General features: G+C 34.2%; 1 protein-coding gene across 1 annotated transcript; it reads left to right on the forward strand.

Annotated features, from left to right (window-relative positions):
- Positions 1-14798: 14798 nt before the first annotated feature.
- Positions 14799-16418, forward strand: LOC138147692 (olfactory receptor 10G7-like). Its single transcript, XM_069070266.1, has one exon. The coding sequence runs from the start codon at positions 15477-15479 to the stop codon at positions 16416-16418; it is 942 nt and encodes a 313-aa protein (XP_068926367.1). The 5' UTR covers positions 14799-15476.
- Positions 16419-18798: the final 2380 nt, after the last annotated feature.

Consider the following 18798-nt stretch of genomic DNA (forward strand, 5'->3'; position numbering starts at 1 on the left):
CTCTCATTATATTCCTCTCACCTCTTAATTTCACCTTTTAAGTATCATTCCTTCCTGTTAAATTGGACCTGTGCCCTCTATCTATGTATACCTGTAAACATATATACACACATTCACATATGTATTCATATGCCCATATACCCTCATATATAGACAAATATATATATATATATATTTCTAATCCCTTCAACTACTGAGAAAAGTTTCATAAGTTACAATTATTGTTTTTCCATGTAGGAATGTTAATAGTTCAACTTTGATAAGTTCCTTATGATTCCTTTTCCCTGTTTACCTTCTCATGCTTCTCTTGCTTCTTGTATCTGAATGTCAAATTTTCTATTCAACCCTGGTGTTTTCATCAAGAATGCTTGAAAGTCCTCTATTGCACTGAATGACCATATTTTCCCCTGAAACATGATACTCAGTTTTGCTGGGTAGGTGACTCTTGGTTTTAATCCCAGCTCCTTTGCCCTCCGGAATATCATATTCCAAGGCCTTCGATCCCTCAGTGTAGAAGTTGCCAGATCCTGGGTTATCCTGATTGTGTTTCCACAATATTCAAATTGTTTCTTCCTGGCTGCTTATAATATTCTCTCCTTAATCTGGGAATTCCAGAACCTGGCTATAATATTCCTAGGAGGTGGATTCTTTCAACCTCTATTTTGCCCTCTGGTACTAAAACATCAAAGTAGTTTTCTTTGAGAATTTCCTGAAGGATGCTTTCTAGGTTCTTACTTTGGTCATGGCTTTCAGGCAGTCCAATAATTTTTAAATTATCTCTCCTGGATCTATTTTCCAGGTCAGTGGTTTTTCCCATGAGATATTTCACATTGCCTTCTATTCTTTCATTTGTTTGGATCTATTTAACAGCATCTTGATTTCTCATAAAGTCATTAGCTTCCATTTGCTCCAATCTAATTCTGAAGCAATGATTCTCCTCATTGAGTTTTTGAGATTCTTTTTCCATCTGGCAAATTTGGCTTATTAAGGCATTCTTCTCCTCATTGCTTTTTTGGGCCTCCTTTGCCATTTGAGTCAGTCTGTTTTTTAAGGTATTATTTTCCTCAGTCAGGCTGTTGACTCTAATTTCATAATTTTCTTGCATTGTTCTCATTTCTCTTCCCAATTTTTCCTCCACTTCTCTTATTTGGTTTTCAAAATCTTTCTTAAGGTCCTCTATGGCCTGTAACCAGCTTGTATTTTCCTTTGAAGATTTTGGTGCAGGAATTCTAACTTCACTGCTTTCCTCCTGTTCCATGCTTTGCTCCTTTTTGTCCCCAAAATAGGAGTGTATTGTTGGAATCTTCTGTCTGCTTTGTTTCCTTTGCCTGCTCATTTTGCCACTCAATTACTTGACTTATGGGCTTTTTGTGACAGTAGGTCTCTGCCACCAAACAGGGGAGCTTTTGTCCCAAATGCTGGGGTTTTCTCAACTGCTGGAGGTATTAGATGGGTGCCCTCTGAGGTCTCCACACCCTCTGGTAAGCTGGCCACACACCCCAGGACCTCCACCCTAGACTGCAATCCAGATCCAAGCAGGTTAAAGCAAGAGCGATTACCCCTCAGACTGGTGCTTGGTCCCCCTACACTCTGCAGGCCAGGAGCTGAAGCTGCCACGTGGCACTGGCTGGCTGTGCTGGTGTCTCAGCAGCTTTTCGCCCTGGGGGTGAAAGCCACACATTCCCACTTTCTGGTCTCAAAGTCCAGACTGCCCTGACCTCTCACTTTGTTTCTTTGTGTCTATGTGTTTATAAATCTGGAAATGGCCACAGCTGCTGCTGATCTGGAGTCCCTCTGGCCAGCGGCTGTTCAGGCCCGCCCTAGGGCTAATGCCTCGGCCCAGGGCTGCAGTCAGCTCCCAGAGTGCTGTGCTGGATTCTTGCCAGCCTGCCGGGCTGTCCTCAGCGGGAAGTTAGCTTCTCTGTGTCATTTTGTGGGTTCTGCATCTCCAAAGTTTGTTTAGAGTCCCCTTTTTACATGGATTGGGGAGGGTGGAAGCCGGAGCTGTGGGAAGGTCGTGCTTCTACTCTGCCATCTTGGCTCTGCCCCGCTCCACCCTCACTTTCCCTGGTTCTTGCTTATCTTATCTGAATAACTGATTTTCTTAAACAAATAGAAAAATAGTTTACATGATTTTTATCTTATATAAGAACATTAAATTATGAAGAACAAAGGACGTGGGGTGGCATCCAAGAATAATTTATCCAGCAAAGCTGAATATAATCCTGAATAAAAAAAAAATGGATATTTGATGAACGGAAAGACTTTCAGGTATTTGAAACAAAAAGACCAGAATGCAATGGAAAATTTGATATAAAAGATCCAGAAGAAATATAATGAAATCACTAAAGACTATAAGGTGCCATTAAAGGTGGTTTTTACTTATGATGTATGAAAATGTTATCAGTATTCTTAAAACTATTATCATCATTAAGGTAGTCTGAAAAAAAAGGTTAGGGCTGAGTTGTGTACAATGGGGTGATTCTAAAAAAGAAAATTGTGTAGGAAAAGGTTAAAAGGAATAAATATCTCATAAAAATGGGGCATGAAAGGAAGAACTAATACAGAGGAAACAGGTGGGCATGGGATGCTGCTAATGTTGGAATTTACTTTGTTGGAAGTTACTTTCATCTGGGTTGAAGAGGAAACAAAGTGTACATGTGAAGAGGTTTAGAAGTCTTGTTAACTTCTAGAAAGATGAGAAAACTGGGGGATAGATTGGAGGGGGGACTTTTAAAAGGGTGTACAGAATAAGATTAGGAGAGTGGGGGAGAAGATAAGGGGGTGGAATTTTAGAAAGATGGATAAAATAAGGAATAACAAGGAAAGGGGAAAAGATAAAGTAATAGGGATAGGGCAAAAAGAGAGAAAGAAGGAAAATACTAAGTAAAAATTAGATGGAGGGAAATTTACAAATAGCAATTATCATTTGAATGTGAATTCACCCATAAAAAGGAAATGGATCACAGAATGAATTAAAAATTAGAATCCAACAATATGTTGTTTATAAGAAACACATTTAAAAATGAGCGATACACACAGAGTTAAAATCAGGGTTGGAATAGAATTTATTATATTCAACCAATGCAAGAAAGGCAAGGGTAGCAATTATGATCTCAGACAAAGTTATAGCTAAAATAGATTTAATCAAAAGAGATAAACACTGTAGCTTCATTTTGATAAAAGGTACTAAAGTCAATGAAGCAATACCAATACTGAACCTATATTCACCAAGTAACATAGAATCTAAATTTTTTAAAGGAAAACTTAAATGATTTTCAAGTAGAGATAGACAATAGTACTATAACTGTAGAGGTCTTTGATATACCTCTCTCAGAACTAGATAAATCTAACCCCCAAATTACTAAGAAAGCAGTTAAGGAAGTTAATAAAATTTTAGATAAACTTGATAGGATAGATATCAAGAGAGAATTGAATAGAAATAGAAACATACCTTTCCCTCAATGGTTCATGGTACCCTTACAAAGATTGGTAATACATTAGTACATAAAAATATTATAGTTAAAACCAGAAAAAGTAGAAATATTAAAAGAATCCCTTTCAGAAAAATTGCATTAAATAATAATAATTATTAAAAATAATAAGGGATCAAGAAAATATAGGTTAAAAAACTAACTGGAGATTCAACAACCTATTCTTAAAGAATGTGTGTGTTAAGGAGCAATTCATAGAAATAATCAATAGTTTCATTAAAGAGAATGACAGGAATGAGACCCCATATCAAAACCTATGGGATACCAAAACAGCAGTGATTAGAGGGAAATTTATACCTCTAAATGTTTATATCAATAAAATAGAGAAAGAGCAGATTAATAAATTAGTTACACAATTTAAAAAAACTATAAAAAGAACAAATTAAAATTTCCTAATTAAACACTGATTTGGAAATCCTAAAATTTAAAATGAGATTTAAAAATTTGAGAGAAAAAATCATCGATTTAATAAATAAACTAGGAGTTGATTTCATGAAAAAATAAAGATAAGTAAAAAAACTGTTTAATTTCATTTTAAAAAGAAAAGAAAACCAAATAACTAGTATCAAAAATATATACCACTAATGAAGGTGAATATACAACTAACAAAGATGAAATTAAAATCATTACAAGGAGTTATTGTGTCCAATTATATGCCAATAATTTTAGCAATTTAAGTAAAATGGAAGAATATTTACAAAAACATCAATTGTCAAAGTTTTCAGAAGAGGAAATAGAATATTTAAATAAACCTATTTTAGAAAAAGAAATTGAATGGATTATAAATGAACTTACAAAAGAAAAACACCAGGACCATATGGATTTAAAAGTGAATTCTATCAAACACTTACTGATTAACTAATGTCAATATGAAATAAATTATTTGAAAATAATAGGCAAAGAAAGGATCCTACCAAATTCCTTTTATGCATCAAATATGATAGTGAAATCTAAACCAGAAAGAGTAAAAGCAAAAAGAAAAAGAGAAAATTACAGACCAATTTCATGAATGAATATGGATGCAAAAATCCTAAATAAAATACTAGCTAAAAGATCACAGCAATCTATTACAAAGATTATACACTATGATCAAGTAGAATTTAAAGCAGGAATAGAAGAATGGTTTAACATAAGGAAAACTGTTAACATAATTTATTTTATCAATAATAATAGTTTTTAAAATATGACTATATTGTAGATGCAGAAAAAGCTTTTGCTAAAGTTCAACATTCATTTTTATTAAAAAAAAAGACTTGAAAGTATTGGCATAAATTAATTTTTCCATAAATTGATGAAATAAAAACATTTCTCTAAAATCATCAGCAAGTATTATTTATAATGGGGATAAATTAGAAGTCTTCCCAGTAAGATCAAGTGTGAAACAAAGATGCCCACAGTCACTGATAGTATGCAGTATTGTATTAGAAATCCTAGCAATAGCAATAAGAGAAAAAAAAAGAAATAAAAGGAATCAGAATAAGGAATGAGGTAACAAAACCATCTCTTTTCTTACAGACAATATCATGATGTACTTGGAAAAATCTCCAAGACTAATAAAAAGTTAATTGAAACAATTAATAATTTTACCATAGAAGAATATAAAACATATCCATATAAATCATCAGCATTTCTATATGTCACAAACAAAATTTCAAGAAGACATAGCATAAAATATTCCATTTAAAATAACTCTAAGAAATATAAAACACCTGGGAGTACAATTACCAAAACAAACACAGAAACTATTTTAAAAAATATATTTTTAAAAAGATTTTTAATAAAAATATAATCAGATATCAATGATTGGAGAAATATTAAATGTTTGTGGGTAGGCAGGGCCAATATAAGAAAAATGGTCATTTTACCCAAACTAATATATATATATATATATATATATATATATATAATACCAACCCAATTAAATTGCCAAATTTTTTTACTGAATTTTAGAAAAAAATAACAAAATTAATTTGGAAGAGCAAGAAGTGAAGAATATTAAAGAAAATAATGAAAAAATGTAAAGCAAAAAGGTTTAGCAGTGCCAGACATTAAACTATAAGACAGTAACTATACAAACTATGTGGTATTGGCTAAGAAATAGCAAAGTACATCAATGCAAAAGAATAGACATACAATTTTACATCAGCAAATAAACATAGTGAGTTTGTATTTGACAGGTGTAAAGACTTAGGTCTTGGAATAAGAAATCATTTTTTGATTAAAAATAATTGGGAGAACGGGAAACAGGGCATAAACTGATGTTTTACACTATATACCTAGATAAGGTCAAAATGGATAAATGACCTAGATCTAGAGATTTTACAAGAAAATTAGAAGAACATGCAACATATTACTTTTCATACTTTTGGATACATGAACAATTTAAGAATAAATGACAAGGGCGGCCAGGTAGCACAGCAAGTAAGAGCACCAGCCCCAGAGTTGGGATGACCTGGGATCGAATCCAGGTTCAGACACTTAGCACCCACCCAGAAACACCTGGCCATGTAACCTTGAGCAAGTTACTTAACCCCAATTGCTTAGGGCAGCCAGGTGGCACAGTGAGTAAGAGCACAGGCCCCAGAGTCAGGATGACCTGGGATTGAATCCAGGCTCTGATACTTAGCACCACATCCAGAAATAACTGGCCATGTAACCTTGAGCAAGTTACTTAACCCCAATTGCTTAAAAAAAAAATAAATGACAGAGAGCAAGTAACAAGGGTAAATAGAGAGCAAATAGAGAGTTAGGTGTAAAACTGATCATTTTGATTATATTAAATTAAAAAAGGCTTGGACAAGGAAGACAAATGTAGGCAATATAAGAAGAAAAGCAAAAATCGGAGAAATGTTTATAGATTGTTTATCAAATATTGGTTTCATATCTAAACTATACAAAGAACTTTGTCAAATTATAAGAATATGAGTCATTTCACCAACTGATAAATAGCCAAAGGATACGAACAGGCAGTTTACTGAAGAAGAAATCAAAACAATTTATTGTCATATGATAAATGCTCTAAATCATTATTGATTAGAGAAACACAAATTAAAACAACCTTGATATGTCACTTTATACCTACTACATTGGCTATAATAACAGAGGGGCAAAATAATGAATGTTGGAGGAAATATGGAAAAATTGGGACACTAATTCATTGTTGGTGGAATTGTGAACTGATCTAACCATTTTTGAGAGCAATTTGGTATTGTGCCCCAAAGAGTTATTAAACTACCTATAGTACTATAACCTTTGACTCAACAATACCACTACTTGGTCTACTTCCAAAAGTGAGTAGAGAAAAAGGAAAAGACCTAAATGTTCTTAAATGTTTATAGCAGGTTGGTGGCAAAGAACTAGAAATTGCAGGTTTCCCCTCAGTTGGAAAATGGCTAAACAAGTCGTTGTATTATGACTGTGAGAGAATATTACTCTGCTATAAGTAATGATGAGCTGAATGACTTTAGAAAAACTTGGAAAGACTTTCATAAAACAATGAAGAGTGAAATGAGCAGAAGAGAACATCATATACAGTAACAGCAATATTGTTCTAAGAACGACTGAGCAAATAAATCATCTTGACTATTATAAATACCTAAAGTAACTATAGAGTAGAATGATGCTATCTGCATCCAGAGAAAGAACTGATAAATAAAAGTATATATAATAAATATGTGTGTGTATACCTATTTGTATGTAATGGTAGCCATGGGGAAGAAAACAAAAGAAATTTATATGATAATTGTGTCAAATATTTGAAAAGAATAGCAAGTTGTACATAGCAGATTTACACTTTTATATGCAATCATGTTTTTTTTTATTGCATTGTGTTCTTGAACATTTCTTTTACTCCATAAAATAAAAATAAAATTTAAAAAATAATAAAATGTGGATTGCAATAGGAGATAACACTTTTAAGGCTGAGAACAATTTTATTGGTTTAATTTTAGCAGTAAATGCTGTAAAAACCCTTATCCACAAAAGATTTTTTAGATCAGTTTTGAGCACAAGATGCATAGACATTAATTCATAAAATCCTAATTTATTCTCATAAAGTATTCTTGCTATTAACAACATGGACATTTGAAATGAACACTTATCAGTTGTAGAGGAAATATATAAACACTTAATTTTCAGTTGTTTTCTCTCTTGTTCTGAGCATCAAGGGAGTTCAGGCGTCCAGAGGGCAATCTTATCTCTGAGGGATGAAACCAATTTAAGCTCACACTCTTTCAGGGGAGCCTGTTTCCAGGCAATTATTCTTTTGGAGCTAACTCTTAGGGGGACTCTTCATAGCAAAGAAGTGAACCTTCTTTCCATCTTTTCTAACCTTTAAAACATACCTTCTGACATAGTGCTTCCAACTTGCAGGTCAGTAGTGAAAATTTGGAAAAACTTCAAACATTTTTCACCTTTTAGAAAAATGAATCCATTCATTCACTCAATCATCCAAGAAATATTTATTAGATGCCTACTACATGTAAGACTCTATGCTAGGTGTGGAAGGAAATGCAAAAATGAATGAGGTACAGTCCCTGCTCTCAGGGAGTTTACTAAAATAATGTCAAATTTTAATGCTTTTAAAAATCTACAAGGTACTTTCTTCACAATAATTGTCTAAAGTAGTGAGTAAAATTATTATTTCAATACTTACATATGAGAAAATTTATCCAACATAAGTTTATATTATTCCAAGTGAGCTTTTGGGCTTTTAGAATTTACTCTTACAGTGACTAGGTTTGCTGTTTTTCTCCAGAGTATAGAAATAAGAGTAATCATTGGCATGGCAAAGTCAATTTAGATGATGTCGGAAATAACTTCCTAACAAATACAGCTGTCTTAAAGGAGAAGGGACTACCTTCAGATGTCATGGGTGCTCCTTCCTTAAAAGCATATAAAAAATGACTAGATGATGGGTATAGCACATTGAGGATTCCTTTCAGGTATACATTTGACTGGATGTTTTCTGAGGGTCCTTCTGATTCTCTTCTGTGATTTTTTGAAAAATAAGACAAATTAATGAAATTATTTGCCCAGGGGCACACAACCAGTAAGCATCAGACAAAACACTTAAACTCAGGGCTCCTGATCCTAAGACTATTCCTCTGTTCACTACACCACCTATAAGAGGATAAAGCACACCAAAATAAAACAAAAAAAAAAAAAGCAAGTTCACCCAGATGATCCTTTCTAAAACTCCTCCTTTCTTACGATTGATAATGCCAGAGTAAAAAGTTTGAATTTATTTGATTAGCAATTAGAAACCATGGAGAGAATTTGAGCAGTGGAGTGACAAGATCACAGGTGTGTACTAAGAAAACTGTCCTAATTGTGATGTGTAGTATGGAAATGGTGGAGATGGGGGAGATGGGACTATATAAATTTATTAGGTGCATACTACAATAGTTCAGATGATAATAATGATAAAGTCCTAAATTAACATGGGGGCAATAGGAATTGAAAAGGGTGGTTTGATTTACAAGCACCACGTAGGCAAAATCAAAAAGAGGAATAAGCAAGTACCTACTAAAATCCATGAATGGTGTGAAGTATTTTACAAATATTGTGTCATTTGACCCTTACAACAATCCTGCAGGGTAAGTGCTATTATCATCCCTCTTTTAAAAATGAAGAAACTGAGACAAATGAAGATTAAGTGACTTGTCCAGGGTCACAAAGCTAGTGACTGAGACTGGATTTGAACTTAGGTCTTCTTGACTCTACTCTTAGCACTCTACTTTACCACATAGCTGCCTTGGTTAATGATTTAAGGAAGTTTAATGAGAGATAGGAATTACAAATTACTCTAATTAAAACAATTTTAATTGGCAGAGGAAATGATAATACCATGAATACTAGAAAATTTCATAACTACATTTGGGAGGAATTACATTTGGCTTTGGATATGAGTTTGAAGTTCTGGTGAGACATCTAATTGAAGATATTGATCAAGGAATTGGAAATGCAGAAGAGAATGCATGGATGGATAAATTTGGGACTGACAAATCACATATGAGTTATATTTGAAACCTGAGCCCAGATGAGACTTCAAAGCAAGAAGACACGCAGAAAGAAGTTAAGAATGCCAATGAAAAATCTTGGGCTAGGCATATATTGAGCAAGGGAAAGATAATTCAGCAAATTAAACATAAGTGTAGTAATCAAAGAGGAACATCACTTTCTTGGGATAAAACTTCTATATTAGTAGAATACACTGTGTTCAGCTTACCATGCTAAAATTCCTGTATTGTATATTCTAACTTCATTCACCTGATTTTTTCCTAATCTCTGGGACTATCCCAATAAAGAAGCACTTGACCTAGAGCCTAGGATTAGGAAATGGAATTTTGTTATGGGATTAGAAAATCCAGAATACTGGTAAATGTTGAAGTTTTATTTCTCTTAGCTTCTTTTTTTAAAAAATGCTATATTATCTTTGACCCAGGTTTGGTTAATTTCTTCTTATCTGCTAAAACCTTTTCCCCTAAAATTTCCTTAGAATCATGTTTTGTCCGAACCAATAAGAAGTTTTAGGAAGGTAAATATGTAAAATTGCTCTGTATGTATTACTTCTTCCAGTGGGAGCCTTGGACCATGACAGTATAGCAATATGGATAGGATTTGTCCATGCCATAGTACAGTTTCTGGTACTCATTTTTGAAAGCTAGGCTATGCTACTTTGCTGGAAGGCATGGAGGTTCTTAGTTCTACAGAAAGAATTTTCCTTGATGAATAGCTTAACCAAGGAGGAGAAATCCAGGTAGGGGTTAAGTGTATGTGCATATATGTGTACGTATGTATGTATGCATATATATATATATATATTGCCCAGAAAAGAAATGAAAAGATTAAATCATATCATATGATAAATAACTTTCCTGGATTATCAACATGCTCTATCCAACTCAGTATTTTGTCCATGACAGTAACATGCAGGAATGTGGTATGAGAGGCCTTTGGTGTTCTCCTTGATCATCGATATTAAATAATAAATCTAATTTCATTCTAACTAATAAATTAAGCCATAATGTGTACTGCCTTTAGGGTCAAAAGACTTGGGTTCAAATCCCATGAAAACAGTATACAGAAAACTGAACTTGAGTCAGAACATAAAAGCAGAATTGAGTTTGAAAATTCTATTCTTTTAATTCCTGCTATATATCTTGGACAAGTGATATTGTCATTGTTATCTACCATTTCCTCTTCTCTATAATAAGGGATTGTTCTAGATTATTTTTTGAAACATCTTCCAGATCTAATATTGTATTTCTGTAATGGATATTTAATCTTAAACCAGTCACATAACTTCTTTCTTCTTCCCCTTTTTCATCTGTTAAATGATTAGTGTAGTTTTAACTGGTCTCTAGGTTTCATTTTAAACCTTAAACCTATAATCAAGGAATTTATCTAAACCTTTTTGAAGCTATTTATTTTTTCATTGTATAACATTTATTGGTTATAATGACTTCTTTGAGTGTTTTAGGAAGTCCAGAAAACAAAACAAAAAAAAAAAAACTACTGAAGTTTTTTTTTTTTTTCTATTACAATTTCTTTAACTTTTCTCTTTGGCCTACTGTTACCTTTATTTCTCCTGATACTGTCAAAACTTTTCCCCCCTACTTCCTTAGATCATCATTTGTTGTTTTCTCCCCCACAACCAATGTGTAATCTTTGGTGAGTAAGTACTTGAACACTTAATAATTAATACCAATTATAATAAACTACTACTTCCATAAATTAGTATTGTGAGTGAGTCTATCTTTAATTGGTTTACATTCTACAAATATATTTTTTCTTGTCCTTGTCCTTATCCTTGTCTATTTGCTTTGTAGATTTATAGATGTTGCTCAAACCACCCTTAACCATCACACATTCTCTTTTTAAATTTCTCCTAATACATCACCTTCTTATGCATAGATTTTCCTGGTTTTCTGACATCATGGAATATAAGCTAAGAGACAATATCATTGATAGGAAATCATGGACCTTCATGATATGGGTGCAATAGACACAAAAATTACACTAATATGTTCTTAATCAAAAGATCTGGAACTATAGAGGACTGAGTAAAATAATGTCTTTTCCTGATAGTAGGTACTAATATAGTTTTTTTTAACTACTGAATTGATGGTAAGACAAAGATATAGGTAACTATTTACAGTATGTTGATTATGAAAAGTTGACAGTCAGAAATAATCTAAAAGTTTCAATATAATAGCAGGCAAATCCTTATCAAGAAAAAAATCACCATTGAGGTCACTCCACATAATGATTAAAATCTCTTAACAATCTTCATCTTATTTTTCCTCAAAATAAGTATTAAATTCAGTGTCTTGGGAAATAAGGTAGATTGGTATATTTCCTTTGTTCTGTTCTCAAGTATTACAGGGAATAGTGTTTCTAGAATACACTGTATGTGCAAAATCCTCAAAGACTTTTAATAGAATTCTCTTTCTCCCTCTCCCTTTCTCAATTCTTTCTCTTTCTCTCTCTTTATATATGTGAGTATATATTTTTACATATATAGATATTTGTATATGTTTATATCTATGAATAGATGTATATTATATACTAAAATTATATATAATTATGTAATAGAAATAAGACAAATCTACACGCATAAATTATGCAAATCATTTAGTTGATATATTTATTATTTATATTATATTTATTGCATTATTTATATAAATATTTATAAGTTCATATAAATTATATAATTATCATATTGTATAGTATATGCTATATATTATCATTACTAAATATAGTATAATGTATACCACAAATAAGTATATAAATTACATTTTCATTATAATATATAAATTATATGTACATTACAATTACATATAAATATGTTACATAGCATGTAATATATTATCATATATAATCATATATATGGACATAATATGTTATAGAACTTTGTTATATAATATGTCTATATACCTATTGCATATTAATATATTATACACAATAATTTGTATTACATGTATCATGTATTATGTAATTATAGCATATAATTACATACTATAAAATACTATGTGTATGTGCATGATAAGCATTGAAATGTAAAAGGAAATACCTTCAGATGCAAAAAACACTTTCCCATCCTTAGATGGAGTCTGAGGCTTCAATAATTCATTTGAAAAGACCACCAAAAAAAAAAAAAAAGCAAAGGGGCGGCTAGGTGGCACAGTGAATAGAACACCAGCCCTGGAGTCAGAAGGACCAGAGTTCAAATATGGCCTTAGACACTTAAAACACACAAAAAAACTAGCCGTATGACCTTGGGCAAGTCACTTAAACCCAATTGCCATACCTTCCCCACTTCAAAAAAAAGAAAAGACCAGCAAAAAATGAATTTGCCTCTAGGGCAAAGAGTGCTTTCATATCTTTGTCCCTAGCTGCTTATCTGCATAAAATGCCTAAAGAAAAATGAAAAGTTGACTGATCATCCTAAAGCAAAGTGGAGTTCCTCATTTGGGGCTTTTGAATTAGAAAGGATTGCCAAATCAAGAGGAGGCTAAACTACTCTTACATCCTAATGGGAAATGGCAAACAACCTAGGTGTAGAACCTGAGTCAAAGCCAAGATTGACTTCTGCTGATCCTAAACTAAGAGGATTACTTTAGTTAAAGCAGTGGTTTATGAGCTTGTGTTAAGCTCAGGGTTCTTCACAGGACCCTGAAAATAGTATCATCCACCCTTCTGGGGACTCAGTCTCCCACTATGAAAAGTAGTTCGGTGAATGAGCCCAACCGAAGAACTCTAGATAAAGAGAGCACAGTACTACCTAGCCAAGTCAGTAGCTAAAACTGAGAAAAACTAGAGCTGTCCATTGAAAAGCTAGGAAGTCCAATGGATCAATTCATATAACAGAGATACCACACCTTGAGATGTGGCTGAGTAACCCTCCTGTCCCAGCTTGGTAGCAAGAGCCAAGTGACAGAATGACCTGCCTGACACTGTTCAGCAAAGTTTGCCCCATTTCAAAGCAGTCTTCCTGGCAGGTCAGGAAGTCAAATCTGGTAGGAAGCTAATGCAGCAGGTGAGTTTGCAGTTTAATTTAGTCCATTAGGAAATTGATCCACCCAGAGGAAGAAGTCATGCTCTTAGAGGATTCAGTGCCACTGATCATCAGAATGACATCTATCACCAATACTAAGAACATTTCATGAGAAAGGGCATTCAGTCCGTGCAGTTCCAAAACTGGGAATTGTCTTGGCCACTTGTGTTTCCTTTCCTTTTACTCTACTACAATGTATTTTAAATATGTGTCCACTCTCTCTTCCCCCAGACTTTCTTTGTGTTTGTTGAACATTAAACACCAGGCTTTTAGGGACATACTTTTAAACTAGTGCTCTTGCTATATAAATATCTTTGCTAAAGAACAAGTTCTCCTTACTGTTAAAGAGAAGTACACTTATGGAGGCTTGGGAGCTAATATTAGCAGACTAGCAGGTTTCTCAATAGTTTTCTCCATAGGTCTCAGAAGTAGTAACATCCATCCATGTAGGGACCTAACCTACCACTATGAGGAGAGATTGGTCCAGTAAACCCAGAAAGGAAAACATTGATCTTCTGAAGGAAGTGATTATTGATAATGGAATTGATCAGCAATCTTTAATCATTTAGAGCTGCTTTCCTTTATCTCACCTTAAAGAACTACTGCTGGATCCGAGGTGGTATGGCACTGTACACTTCCATCTCTCTAAGTGAAAGCAGATGTGTGGTCCAGACCAGGTTTATTCCTGGGGCACCCTAATCTCTAATATGAGGTGTTAGGCTGCTCTTTCTCATATGCTTTAATTCCTTAAATCCCTGTGGTAGAATTCCAGGAAAATTTTTTTTTAATTAGATTTTTGGATCATGTCTAGACCTTTCCCCAATGAAGGTTAATAGGGTACTCAGTGTAAAATATAAAGTAATTATGGGACAGATATTTATTTCCTACATGCAAAAGAAATTATAACACAAAAGACTTACTGTGTGCATTAACAAAACAGCTTTAAAAAGACCCAGTAACTTAAAACATGATGCTCTCTTCATAGATTCATACTTAAACATGAGCAAAGAACAGCTTGCAGGTGATTGCAGCTTGGGAGTTTTCCTTTCACCTTGACTCTTCACTATTCAAACATCTCCCGCTCTATGGATTACTACTTGTCCTCCTAATATCAGGAGAGAAAAAACATAAAAGATACAGCATAAAACCCAACCTCAGGTGGACTAGTCAGAATTTATATTTTAGATATCATGTGCTTAGTGTCCCACTGTAATCCTGGTGAAGGATACTACAAACTACTCTGCACCCAACTGTCATAGTGCGTAACTCAAAATAGAAGTCAGAAGGTATGAAATCACTGAGTTTGAGCTTACTCCCTTTTAAAATTTCACTGTCATCACATTTCTAGCCCATAAGTCAACAAAAGCATTCTCAAATTCCACACCCGTTAGCCCTATCACATATGGAAGCACCCAAAGTTCCTCTATGATTGACTGGAAACAGGTCATGCTCCCACAGATGGCCTCCACAGATATATATACTTTAATTCAAGCCCACTATTAAATTTTCATTATATGTATATAAATTGTTCTGTTGGTTCTAGTCACTTCTGATATGAAGCTTATTAGTTCATCAAAGTCTTCCCAAATTTCTCCGAAGCCATCTGCTTTCTAATATCATCCCCTTCCCTCCCCATTTAAGCTTTTGTAGCTCTAGTATACATTAACAGGTATAAAACAAATAAATCATCCTATGCATAATGTATACTTCTGGAATTGTGTGATTCCCATACATTTTATATTTAGTCTCCGTGTGAATATTGTTTTCCCTAATAGAATGAATATAAGTTCCTCGACGTCATAAATGTGTGTATGTGTGTTGTCCTTTCCCTAGTGCCTAGCATAGCTCCTTGGGTGCTTATAAATGATTGTTAATTAATTGATTAACTTATTCTCTTTTTAGGGAAGGAGTCTACTATCTGAATGGAAAGGGATAATCAGAGCTTTGTGACCACATTCATCCTTATGGGGATTCCCCATGGCCCAGAACTAAACACTGCCTTACTTGGTATTTTCTTAGTGATTTATGCACTAACTCTGGTGGGGAACCTCTTTATTTTGCTGGTGATTAAAGTAGACTCTCACCTCCATACTCCCATGTACTACTTCCTGGCCAATCTTTCCTTCATTGATATGTGGTTCTCCACTGTCACTGTGCCCAAGATACTCATGAGTCTTCTTTCCCCAGATGGTGGTGTTATCTCCTTTCATAGTTGTGTGGCCCAGCTCTATTCTTTCCACATTCTGGGGAGCACTGAGTGTTTCCTCTACACAGTCATGTCCTATGACCGCTACCTGGCCATCACTTATCCCCTGCGTTATGCTACCATGATGAGTGGGAAAACCTGTGCCCTTCTGGCTGGAGGCACATGGCTGAGTGGTGCTATCCACTCGGCAGCCCAGACTGCCCTGACGTTCCGCCTGCCTTACTGTGGCCCCAACCAGATCCAGCATTATTTCTGTGATGCACCCCCCATTCTCAAGTTGGCCTGTGCAGACACCTCAGTCAATGAGATGGTGATTTTTGTCAACATTGGCATAGTGGCCTCTGGATGCTGCTTCCTGATTTTCCTTTCCTATGTGTCCATTGTTCATGCTATCCTGAAGATCCGCACAGCAGAGGGCAGACACAAAGCCTTCCAGACCTGTGCTTCCCATTGCATTGTGGTCCTCTGTTTCTTTGTGCCTGGTCTCATTGTTTATCTAAGACCTGGTTCCACTCATGCTGTGGATAGGATTGTGGTCATTTTTCAAACAGTGATCACACCCCTGCTTAATCCCATGGTATATACACTGAGGAACAAAGAGGTAAAAACAGCTTTGCTTAGGTTAAAAGGTCAAGGAAAGTTTGTACAAACTAAGTAAGCTCTGGAAATGGATTTTTTTTTCACAATAAAATAAACTTTTACATTTTTATGAATGGTTTATTTGTGTTATGGAGTAGTGGAAATATTTCTGATATCTAAATTTTTGCTACCAAAAAACTCTGTGGCCTTGAGTTTCCTTTACAGACCTCATTTTCATCATCTATAATATTTATGTGCAAGATATAGGCTAATTGATTTTGAAGTTTCCTTTCCACTTCTGTTTTGCATGCTTCTATAATAGATTAGAGAATCCTGGAATTAGTTTTATACATATATACATATGGGTGTATATACAATACATATATGGATAGATGTATATGTACATAAGTATATATGTATTCTCACAAATATATATACATATGTCTGTGCATATGTATACATACTATGTGAGGGGGAGAGAGAGAATGTATGCCTTGGACTTAGAGGTATGGGCTCTCCTAGGCAAAAATTATGAAGAAACTGAAGATTTATTTAATTTCTTTTCACCATTCCTATTGAAATTCTTTATTCCTCCAGGACTTCCTCCAAGCCCAGGCTTCTTATACCTTCATGTTCTTTCTACTATGTTCATTTAAATGACAAATAACAAGGATTTGAAAAAAAGTAAATTACTGAAATTAATTCAAACTAATTTGTAAATTTCTAGGAAAAACTAAATGTGTTACCAACCCAAGGACATTTCTATTGGCACAAAGAATAGCCATTTAATCTACTGTTTTCAGTATTTGAGCTTCACTTTCTAAGAGTGAGGTTGGCTATTTCTCCCCTTAAGCGTCTGAGCTACTCCCAAAGGGTTGGATATATGTTTCTTAAATACCATCAGCTTGAGGCCCCATTTAAGTGTGTTTCTTCTACTGTTAGCCATTAGGCAAGGAGAAGTCAGAAAACAAAAGGGCAAGGTTCTAGATAACTAATGCTTTGTAATTCCCTTTCCCCTCAGTTCTAGCTACATAGTTAATATTAGAGGCTTTTCACCATGTGCTTGTTAGACTGAAACTATATAGAATCTATATGTGTACTCCAAAGTTCATATGTGATTTGTATCAGCTGAGCATGGTGCAAGCTAATAAGGATTGAGTTTACTGGCCAGGCTCCCATTTTACTAGGGAAGAAGAATCATTTTTATGTAGCCAGACAGTGAAAACAGAAAACCTAACTACAAAATAAGTAAAAATCAATTCAATTTATATTTCTACTTTCTACTAAGAAATCTACATGTATGTATGTATATATGTATACATTTCCTTTCACTCATTCTCTATTAAGATATGCTCTAAGCATCATTTGTGATCTATCAGCTGCTTTTAGCACATTTGTGATCTGCTTAGAATAGGCTAGTCACAACAATCCACCAAGGAAGAACACTCTCTAGGGTAGTATGTGGCTAGAAAAATGTTTTAAGCATAACATTTTATTATGAATTGAATTTTGTGCTCTCCTGTCTTTTTGTATCACCTCAAGACCTAATAGAGCAACTCAAAACACAGAAAAATGTCTACAATGAATGCTTAGTGATATGATTTATAAAGAAATAGTAATAACTAATATTTAAATAGCACTTTAATAGAGAGGATATTACCTCATGATAATAATTTTCTATTTCTTTTCCTAAGACCGTCTTGGTCTTAGCTCTTCCCTTGGTCATTTTCCCTCTATTTGTCTTAAAATATCATCCATGGGAGCATGCCCTTCCACTCTCCTAGGTGTAACTTTCCCCTAAATCTCCTCCTCCTGAAGCAAAATGAGTTGTCTCCCCTAGCACCAAGTGCTTGCAGAAAATATCAGTTGAAATGTCCCCATGTTGCTTTATAGAATACCTTCTTTTATCATAGGAACATTCATCAAGTCATTTCACCACTGAAACAAGATTTCTGCCTTTCTTCCTCTTCTTTTTAGTTATTCCCTCTGCCTCCTTATTTATTAACCTGTATGCTCTCTTCTTATTCTTTTTAAAATTTATCTTAGACTCAAATGCCAGAACACAAATACACAATGGAGAAAAGAAACAAAAATATATCATAAACTTAAATACTGGAACTTAAATACAAATAAAGAAAGGGAAAAAAAAGCAAGTCATATGAATAGGAGAACATAAGCGAGGATTCAAAATATGCAACAATAAATTTTCATTTCAAGAAAGCCTGTATGATAAATAATACATGTTGTGTTGAGAACTGTCCATCTTTGCTTCCTTGTAAGTCTTTTTTGTTTTGTTTTGTTTCGTTTTTTGGTTTTTGGAGGGGGGAAGGTAGGGCATTTAGGGTTAAGTAACTTGCCCAAGGTGACAAGGCTGGTAAGTGTTAAGTGTCTGAGGCCACATTTGAACTCAGGTCCTCCTGACTCCAGGGCCAGTGCTCTATTCACTGCACCACCTAGCC

The sequence above is a fragment of the Petaurus breviceps genome, unplaced genomic scaffold, assembly GCF_028583685.1.
Source record: "Petaurus breviceps papuanus isolate PSGF00001 unplaced genomic scaffold, PetGlider_PUasm1.0 90804, whole genome shotgun sequence".
Taxonomy (NCBI): domain Eukaryota; kingdom Metazoa; phylum Chordata; class Mammalia; order Diprotodontia; family Petauridae; genus Petaurus; species Petaurus breviceps.